This window comes from Apium graveolens, chromosome 6, assembly GCF_009905375.1.
Source record: "Apium graveolens cultivar Ventura chromosome 6, ASM990537v1, whole genome shotgun sequence".
Classification (NCBI taxonomy): Eukaryota; Viridiplantae; Streptophyta; class Magnoliopsida; order Apiales; family Apiaceae; genus Apium; species Apium graveolens.
Window position 1 is genome coordinate 32,081,836 of NC_133652.1, and position 10,065 is coordinate 32,091,900.

The 10,065-nt window shown below is 33.8% G+C and overlaps 1 protein-coding gene across 6 annotated transcripts; it reads left to right on the forward strand.

The window, feature by feature from the left end:
- Positions 1-1,886: 1,886 nt before the first annotated feature.
- On the forward strand, positions 1,887-9,615 carry LOC141664320 (lysine-specific demethylase JMJ13-like). Of its 6 annotated transcripts, none has more exons than XM_074470244.1 (12): positions 1,887-2,221; positions 2,330-2,390; positions 3,399-3,771; positions 4,926-5,082; positions 5,163-5,382; positions 5,778-5,831; positions 5,916-5,995; positions 6,069-6,346; positions 6,692-7,090; positions 7,193-7,614; positions 7,727-8,002; positions 8,731-9,615. In XM_074470244.1, exons 2-12 carry the CDS (start codon positions 2,388-2,390, stop codon positions 9,076-9,078), a joined length of 2,610 nt encoding a protein of 869 aa, XP_074326345.1. In that variant the 5' UTR covers positions 1,887-2,221; positions 2,330-2,387; the 3' UTR covers positions 9,079-9,615. The 6 variants fall into 6 exon arrangements, with proteins under 6 accessions (XP_074326345.1, XP_074326344.1, XP_074326346.1 ...); XM_074470243.1 differs by having other exon boundaries at positions 1,887-2,197; XM_074470241.1 differs by lacking the exons at positions 1,887-2,221; positions 2,330-2,390 and adding an exon at positions 2,535-2,860.
- The last annotated feature ends 450 nt before the right edge of the window (positions 9,616-10,065 follow it).

Sequence of the window (10,065 nt, forward strand, 5' to 3'; positions counted from 1 at the left end):
GATATCCATCACAAGCAACACTCTTTATTTAATGCTTTATTTGTCCTCCTTGTCCAAAGGGACCAAATAATTTGTATATAAATGGTCGGACAGTATGGAGTAGTAATTTGTAGGAATATCTGTAATGTTTAGGCATAGTAAGCTAAAAGAATGATGAGATGATAATGGTAAATTGATAATCAATAATAATGGTTGCCTAATCAAGTACTTAAAAATCATTTAATCAGCAGAATCAAATAAACAATCAAGGCATAGTAAGCTAAAAGAATGATGAGATGATAATGGTAAATTGATAATCAATAATAATGGTTGCCTATTCAAGTACTTAAAAATCATTTAATCAGCAGAATCAAATAAACAATCAATAATTCATTACCTTTCAAGAAATTTAATTATTTATAATTTTTAGATAATTAAATACTTTAAAACCGAAATTTTAAATTATTTCATAACAATAACTTATAAGTGTATATAGTTTTTACATTATATTATAATATATTATAGATGTAAAGTTAGGATTATAAAATCTCTTATGTTGTTAATAAAACCTAATTCTTTATTTATATGCTTCTAGACTTTAGATTAAAATAATATTTTCATAGACTAAAATTCCCATTTATTCTTGCAATTATTATTTTTCTGAAAACATTATTTTGGCACTGTTTAAATATAGTCCTTTTAGGACTGGGAGAGCGTCAAAGACAATAGCTATGAAAATATTTGAGTGGACAAAAAGAACGATTAAGAAAGAGATCACATCACTAAAAGTGCGACTAATGGCTTGATGTCCATATACATGAGTAGAGTAGAATGTAGATGGTAAAGTGATACATATACTCGGTTGTAACTTGTAATGACCGATGAGAAATCAAAGATTTGGTCATCACTACACTGATTTATAATAACGTGGTGGCTCCGTCTCTTTTCCAATCCATTACGTGTCTGCTATTTCGTGTGCTGCTGCTTTTATGTTTATCTTATTGCTCTTCCCTCTTTTTTTTTTTTTATCTTTTATGATAATTACTTTTTTTATTTTCTTTCGAGTTTGGGACGGTATATATCTTATTATAATTAAATCAAACACACACATATATATTATATAAATGTTTAAATAAAACCAACTTTTAAAATGATCCCAACTTAATATATTTAACAATCAAGAAAAAGTTGCCTAATTTAATCTCAAATATTAACATATACATGACTTAATTTGCATTATATGGTAATAGTGACTAATATTTTTGGAACAAATGAATAAATAACTGTGATATAAATGAGATGAAGGGAGTAGCATTTATTTTGGAACGTCGATCAATAATTCTTTTGCTAAATGGTAAATATTTTTTTTTTATGTTTATTTAACTAATTAATTTTAAAAATTACTGTAATTAAAAGAAATATATTTGCATGAATCACTTATTTTGGGTCGATCTATTTATTTTAATGCACCTCAATTCCGATTAAAAATTAAAGTATTTAATGGATCAATTATTTCAAAAAATTATTTTGACGACTCTAAAATTGATCTCAATGAGGTTAATTATATTGAAACATATATATTTATTTCAATTTCAACCGTTTAATATTTAATTATTTATAATCTATTGTAATTAGTTTAAATTTTTAATTAAATTAAGAACACATGATTATTGAGAATTAAGTTAAATTTAAGGGAAATGGCTCAACATGCCTGATTTTGGTTTTTCATTGAAAGAAGGGAAGAAAATAGGAATCCTGGGAGAAACATCAAAACGACGCGTTTAGTTGAACAAATCCAACAACCACTACTTTCCATCCCCTCATCCAGTTATATTTTATTAATTAAACTAAACATTCGAATACTTTTTTTTTTGACAGGCATACGAATACTTTCCTATTCTACAATTGTAAAACAAAATTAGTATACTTTCATTACAGGCTTACAGCACATACATTGTTGAGTATATATAATTATAAATTAAAAAAACACCTCTCTCTCTCTCTCTCTCAAGTTTAGGAAAGCTTTTCACGGGGATTTCTTTTTACTCTACTGTTCCTCTTTCTCTCTCTTACAAATTTTTCCCTCTCTTTCACCGGACGCCTTCGTTTCTCGCCGGAAAATACCTCGTTTCCCGGCGAACCTGTTTTTAACTTCGGCGAACTAGTACTCTTTCTTTTAACGTATTCAGAATTTCTCCGGCGTTGGTCCGGTGACTCGGTGAGTTGACTCGTTCGAATTCTGGTACGAACTCGTTAACGTGCTCTACACGGAAATGTAGGGTTATCGAGCAATTTCTTTTGTGATTAATTGCTTATGATCGTAATTTAGGGCCTTTTCTATGATTTTCAGGTTCAATTTCATTGACTCGGATAAAACGGAAGCTAGTACAGAAGAAACTTGGAATGAGATGGTATGAACTTTGTTATTTTTACCGCATGTTCAAGTTCTATTGTTGTAAATTTTTTTAAAAAATTTCCGGTTTGGATCTCGTATTTTGATTAATATTAATTTTGTTTTGCCTGCAGTTAATTTAATTTTTGCTGTTGGTTAATTTGTTGTGATCATATAGTTTTGCATTTCTGGTGGTTTAATCCGGTAACTGTGTAATTTATATTTTCTTATTAATTTGTTGGTCAATGAATTTATATGTGGACCACTATGTGATAACACTTTGTATTTCCCTTTCGTTCACACAGACCATACAATTTTGGGTACAATTTTTGGTCAATTGTTTTTCCTGTTCAAGTCAATATTGTCAATTTAATATGTGAGGGTGGGAGTGTTTATGAAAATTCTTTGAACAAATGTATGTTTATTAGTGGAGCTTCTTTTTTCCATTTTAGCTGCATTACAGTAACCGGGGATTGCTATGAGCTTCGAGTAAGATGCATTGTTTTTTCATTTTCCTATTCGGTGCAACCATTCAGATAAGGAAGTATGAATATATCATATATGGTATTAGTAAGTAGGGTTTAGGAGAATTTCTTTTGGAATAGCATATAAGACATGGCCACGTTTTGAATTGTGGTATATGAAAAATTGCACCAATAGGTAGGTTCCTCATGCCCATGCTAGCGGCACATAATTTTTAGGATATCCTTTCATGTAGGTCTTGCAATTTAGTGTGGTCGAAAAAGACATATATTTACTTAGAAAAACACGGTGTAATAGTGGTACTAAGGAATATATTAAGCACACATAGGTAAGGCGTGACCTGAAGTTACTAAAGACGTAAAAACCTATTTTCTAACATTTTGTGCACGAGTCTTTGTTAAATTATAATTCATATCAATTCTTTCCCCGTTTGCGATTTGTGATATTTCGCTTTACAAATAGGGTTTTACTGTTACTTATCTCTTTTAATTGTTTTCCTTTATTATCCTTTGAACTATGCTCTGATTGGCTTCTACTGTTGAAGGTGGAAGGAAGGGCACGTTTCTCGAGGGAGGCAAAATTGGAATTTCTAAAGAGCAAGAAACTTCAGCAAATCAAATCTGAAAGTGTGGATAATATGCTACGTGTCAGAAATTTGACGACTAGAAGCGGGGGAGATACTTTAAGAGCTTCTTCATCATGTGGCATGGGATCACAGAATGAGCCATGTGCTCGATTAGGTGATGTTTCAAGTGGGAGTAACTTTTTCTCAAAGCAGAAGGTTGACAAGTTCCATACAGCTGATCTTAAGTGGATTGATAATATTGAAGAGTGCCCCGTATACTATCCAAGTAAAAAGGATTTTGAGGACCCGCTGGTTTATCTGCAAAAGATAGCTCCGGAAGCTTCAAAATTTGGTAATGATGCTTCCTACACGCGCGCGCGCACACACACACACAGTCTAAAGCTGAATTGACTTGTGCTTTACTTGTAGTCTAAGGTCTGTATTTTCGATGGTTATATTCATTTTTCGGCGATGTGCTTTACTTGTATTCTCCATGTTTAACCTAAAATATACAAAATTGCATATATAACTGGTATAATCCAGTAATAACAGTGTATAATTTTCTATTTTTTAATATATCGTTCGTTTAATGTGAATTTTACCTTATTGTGTGAAAATAGTAACACAGATAATATTTAAACATGGTCGAAGTTGTTACTTAAGAATTTGTTCATATTATAGTGTCTTATGCTATTTCGTGCAGCTAACTGTTGATATAATCCGCTAGAGGGTAATTGAAAATGCTATTGTTAGTCACAACATGAATAAAAGATAACTTTTGAAAAAAAAACATGAATATGTTGGATATGACACAATCATAAAACTTCCCGAAATAGTGTAATGTAGTACATCTGCAACTGTAGTTCTGTACTCTTCATGTATATAGTGTAATGTCGTCACCTCACTGCAGATTAGTTACTTCAGAAAACATAAGAATGCTATTTTCGAGAACTCGTGAATGCTATTCAAGTAATTAGAAGTTACTTATATTTTGTTGTTGCATAGGACTATTATCTTGAACTTCACAAAGTTTATATTGAGTCTAATATATCTTCTCAGACTTGAATTACTATTATTATACTGCTCATTGGGTGGCTTTTATTTGTTGTATCAAGAAATTAATTTTTAGGGTTGGCTCCAATTATTTCTTAGGCCTTAGTGTATTATATTGTGCAATGGTTTTTATTCTGCACATAGTAACTTGGAATACTTCTTTTATTGGCGCTATGAGCATCTAAGATTATCTCCTTTTTTCTCCTTTTTTTCTGCTTTTATGTTAATCAATACTTTATTTTTCGTGTGTACCAATTAATTTGTCTAATTCTAATTCTAGAAATGCTTTGGACATAATGCAAAAGGGTAATGTGACTGCTGATGATTTTATTAATTGTTTAGCAGTTGGGCACTAGAAATTGTGACCAAATATTTCAAGCTGATTCAACTTTGAATCTGCTGTGAATACAAACTCAATTTTTAATGGTTTTAGTCTACAATTTGAACATGCAGGTATCTGCAAGATTGTTTCCCCTCTGAATGCATCTGTGCCTGCTGGTATAGTATTGATGAAAGAAAACGCAGGTTTTAAGTTCACCACTAGAGTGCAGCCTCTTCGTCTTGCTGAGTGGGATACTGATGACAGAGTCACCTTTTTTAAGAGTGGAAGGTATGGTTTATGCAACTTAATGATAATGTATATATAGGATGTTAGTGTATTAGCAGGTTTTAATATTTTTAATATATCAGAAATTATACTTTTCGAGAATTTGAGAAGATGGCGAACAAGGTTTTTGCTCGTAGATATTGTAGTGGTGGAGGTCTTCCTGCCACATACATGGAAAAAGAATTTTGGAATGAAATAGCTTGTGGAAAGACAGAGAGTGTTGAGTATGCCTGCGATGTTGACGGTAGTGCATTTTCATCATCTCCTAGTGACCAACTTGGAAAAAGCAAATGGAACTTAAAGGTTTATATATGATTGCATTTTTTTTCTTTTTACTTTAAAAGTGCTGTTTCATTACTGTGCAATACAACATGTTAACTAGACAAAAAGTAAGAGCCAAACCTCAAATATGTAAAGGAGTAATATTCGGACCAGTGCTGTGAGGCAGTACAGTTTACAAAAATGTTTACTACATTGTTGACTTCTCGGAGCTTTAGAATTAACTTTTTTTGTATAATAAATATTATTTTCTCTCCACATGCTTCATTGACAAGTGATCAGAATTGGTACAACAAACACTAATCTTTTATCTTTTTTTGGCTTTAAACTTTACATTTTTAGTTTTATCTCCCCTCTCTTCTCGATTTTTCATATTTCATGTAAATGATGATTTATGCATTGTGTTACTTTGGTTTCAGAATATATCTCGTCTTCCGAAGTCTATTTTACGGTTGCTGGAGACAATTATTCCGGTAACACGATAACTTTCCTTTTCAGATCAACATTCAAGTCACCTTTTTCAAGGCTATCTTTTTCTCATTATGTGGATTTCGCAGGGAGTTACTGAGCCGATGCTCTATATTGGGATGCTATTTAGTATGTTTGCCTGGCATGTGGAGGATCATTACTTGTATAGGTATATTTTGTTCACAGTAACTTTTGTAATGTTCTATGCATGTGATATCTCATTGGATGTTTTCCTGGTGCAGCATGAACTATCATCACTGTGGCGCGGCAAAAACTTGGTATGGCATTCCTGGTCATGCAGCTTTGAATTTTGAGAAAGTGGTTAGGGAGTATGTATATGATCGTGATATTCTATCAGAAAAAGGGGTGGATGGAGCATTTGATGTTCTTTTGGGGAAGACAACCATGTTTCCTCCAAATATTTTATTAGAACAAGGTGTACCTGTTTACAAAGCCGTGCAGAAGCCAGGGGAATATGTAATAACTTTTCCTAGAGCGTATCATGCAGGATTTAGCCATGGTATGATATTTATAAATAATAATCCTTCGGCTTAAAAAAAACCTGTTGTGCCCCTGAACAAACTGAGAGCTGACTTGAAGACAAGCAGTGCAGATCGAAACTATTTAAGAGCTGATACACCAACTTTTCATATTAAATAGTAGTACATAACATATGTTAATTTTGTTTAGAAGTAGTCACTATTAGTGATGTCCTAGAAATAGAAAGTAGACTCCTGGTTAAGTGTGTTCACTCTGTACTATCTAATTATCTCGCATATTTTCTATACATCCTGTGATCATCACTTTTGTTATTAAATAGCCTTTTATTGGGGGATATCAAAATTTTATTGTGTTAAATTTTCAGGTTTCAATTGTGGAGAGGCTGTAAACTTTGCCATTGGTGATTGGTTTTCTTTAGGTTCAATTGCTAGTCGACGCTATGCACTTCTTAGCAGGATACCTCTTCTTCCCTATGAGGAGCTGCTTTGCAAAGAAGCAATGATTCTGTATAAGAGTTCGGAAGTTGAAGACCTAGATTATTCTTCTGCAGATTTGAAATCTCATCGTACCATCAAGGCTTCTTTTATAACTTTGATGCGATTCCAGCATCGTGCTCGTTGGTGCCTAATGGAATCTAGAGCATGCAGTGCTGTTTCTTCAAATCCTTATGGAACTATTCTCTGCAGTATCTGCAAACGTGACTGTTATTTAGCATATCTTAGCTGCAATTGTGACCTTCCGCATGCTGTTTGTCTTCGCCACAGTATGTGATTCTTTGCCAAATCCTTCCACAGTAGATTTTACATGATATCTTTAACTCAGTTGACATTCTGCTTATTGATTTGGTTCTGATTGTCCATTCCAGATATCAAGTCACTCGACTTACCTTGTAGTGGCAATCAAACTCTCTTTGTAAGGGAAGATATTTCAGAAATGGAAGCTGCAGCGAAAAAGTTTGAGCAGGAGGAGGTTGTAATTCTTGAAGCTCAACGTCATTGTACGAAAGGCGATGATATGTATCTGCTTTTTAAGATGTTTCCCAGCGCAGAAGAAAATGGATACACTCCCTATTGCAAGCTAAAATTTCATATCTCTGTTGAATATGCTGGAGCTAATGATTATTCACAAGATTCAGCAGGTATTTCTTCTCAACTGTCTACATCATGCAGAGCCATAGGAAATCACAGAAGAGAAGTGTTAAATGTTTCTGTTTCTCGTGCTTCATCTGCTGCATCAACTCCTTATACTTTGATTGATCTCACTGAAAACTTCTCTATGGCTCAATCCGTAAGACTTTATTCAATAACCTCTCTCAGACTCCTTTGGGGCCATTGCATATTAAATTGAAAATCATTTTCTCCACTTCAGTTTAGATAAAGTTCTTGCTGGATCAATTTAGCAGGTACAGAAGAATGTCGACTTTAACTCAGGAAAGCTGGTCTATTCAGCATCATCTGACGAAGTGCCTGATTACGCTCATGATCCTTCAATCTCCTTGTTGACGAATGAAAGCTGTGTCTCACACCAACAAAGTAGTCATGTCTCTGAGGTCAAACCAATTGACAGTCATGACATCGAAGAGTCAGACTCCGAAATATTCAGGGTTAAACGACGATCTTCTGTTAAGATGGCTAACATAGACTTCAATGATGCTGCCTTGCATTTTGAACGTCAGGTATAACCTGCATTCATATAATATAAATTTCAGTGCTGCCTTCAGAATATACATTGCTACTTAGAATATGTTGTTTTGCTTTTAATTTCAAGTTCTTTTAAGTGATATGCAAGTTTTTCCGCCGCCTAATGAAGTGATATGTAGACAGGTAAAGCTTTCATTCTTCTGCCACCCTGTTAAATTGGTTTGGGGTGGCAATCTCCCCTCGTACTTTAGTTGCCATATATCACTAAAGTGAGAATTTTTTTTCTCTAACTATAGCAGTTAGTAAAAATCTCTAACACGAAATTTTACCGAGTTGCTCAAGTAGGAATCATGAATTAGATATTGCCAGTGACAAAACTACTGTCAGTGTATTTGGACTTGCATTTGTTCATGTATCTTTAAAGGAATTTTGTAGGTTGCTATTATCATGAAATGCAATATTGTTTTGTGCATAAACATTCAGAAGCTTTTGGTCCCTATATTTGATATAAGGTTTAACGTTTGTTGTAAGCTAATTGCGGATGCTTAAGTTAATTGAGAAACCAGTTCAGACTAGTAAGTCGAATCATATTGTTTATTCTGACTGAACCAAACACATTGTGCTTATTGATTTCTTCCTGCATAAGTACTAATAAAGGTTCTATGTGTTACATATTAATGTAATGTGTGCAGCATCTGGATGTTTTAGTATTGATTTAAAGTTTTATGTAACTCCACATTATGTATGCCTTTGCTTCTTTCAGGGGCTTAAGCGACTGAAGAAGCATCAGCCTAATGGAAAGTGTGGGCAAGCGATATCATTTAGCTGTAGCACAACCGATGATTCAGGCTATAATTCTTGTTCAAGTGCAATTCATTCCAAAGAAGTACCTAAGAAGAGTATTTCCAGGGATAGGTATCCTAATGATGCACCAATTCCCATCTCCATTAAGTACAAGAAATTGGCACACAAAGAAGCAGTGAATAAGCACATTGAGAACCAGAAAGATGATAGATTTTTGACAAAAATGATCAAGCCCGCAAGGGACCCGCCTCCAATAGAGATAGGGCCCAAGCGCTTAAAAATTAAAGGTCCCTCTTTTTGGGGTTAGACGGCAGGTTGCGTTGAATACTAATAATTACTGATCTGGTTGACTGACAAAAATATCTTAAGCCTGACTTTGCTACTGATCTGTTTGATCCGACTAAAGCAGCTTCTTAACATGACTTTATACATCGACGCCATTAATGAGGGCTTTAACAACAGAAGATGCAATATATAGTTTGATTGTGGGAGGAGTGGTGGAAAATTGACCAGCTTTGCGTCTCAAATTTGACGCACGTAGCACCAGTTATTTTTAAGGTTCTTGACACCTGCGTGTTCGTCGATATCTGGTACGAGGGGCTTTATTCTTCCTTCAAGTAGATGGGAAAAAGTAGTACAGTAGTGACTTCTTTTGATGTACATTTCATTCTTTCTTTTTAGAGAGTTAGTCAATTCTTGCGAGGTAATTGGGCTATTCCCACAAGCCTCCACAGTTAATTATAATTTCTTATGCTTCGTTTTAAACGATTCAAAATTCTTTTGTAGCAATTGGTGTAAGTGATGTTGAATACTCTAATAAAATTATAGAAATAGTTTAGATTGAGCTTTTAGCAGCTCTTGTGTTGTGATTTTTATTTGGTTTTTACAGTCATTTGGTGTGTATAAGTTGTCAATGTGTTCATTATAGACCAAATCTGCACTGCTAGTAATGCAATGCTGAGGTCAAAGATGTATAATAATAAGGTGCCCGTTATAGTTGCAAAATCATAATAATACAGTTGTTGAATCAAGGATGTATAATAGGGTGTTCGTTTATAGTTGCAATGTCATATAATACAGCTTTTATTTAATTTGTGGAATTCATAGGTGAGGTGTTGTTTGGTTGAGAGTATTTCAATGTTTTGTGATCGAAAGGCCTTGTAGCAGATTGTCCGAAGGCTGGGATTATAAAAAAATACAGTGAATTCGGTCAGCAGGTTTATTCTCTTCCAGGGAAATGTGGTCTATTTCTGGTCAAATCTCTTTGGTGTATAATAATAATGAATCTAAAATA

What these genes read in the sequence shown, in the direction of transcription:
- LOC141664320 (XM_074470241.1), top strand. Translation starts at nt 2,789, where the DNA reads ATGTTTATTAGTGGAGCTTCTTTTTTCCATTTTAGCTGCATTACAGTA. An exon ending in GGGATTGCTATGAGCTTCGA is followed by an intron (nt 2,861 to 3,398) that starts GTAAGATGCATT and finishes CTACTGTTGAAG; the next exon opens with GTGGAAGGAAGGGCACGTTT. An exon ending in CCTTGCATTTTGAACGTCAG is followed by an intron (nt 8,003 to 8,730) that starts GTATAACCTGCA and finishes TGCTTCTTTCAG; the next exon opens with GGGCTTAAGCGACTGAAGAA.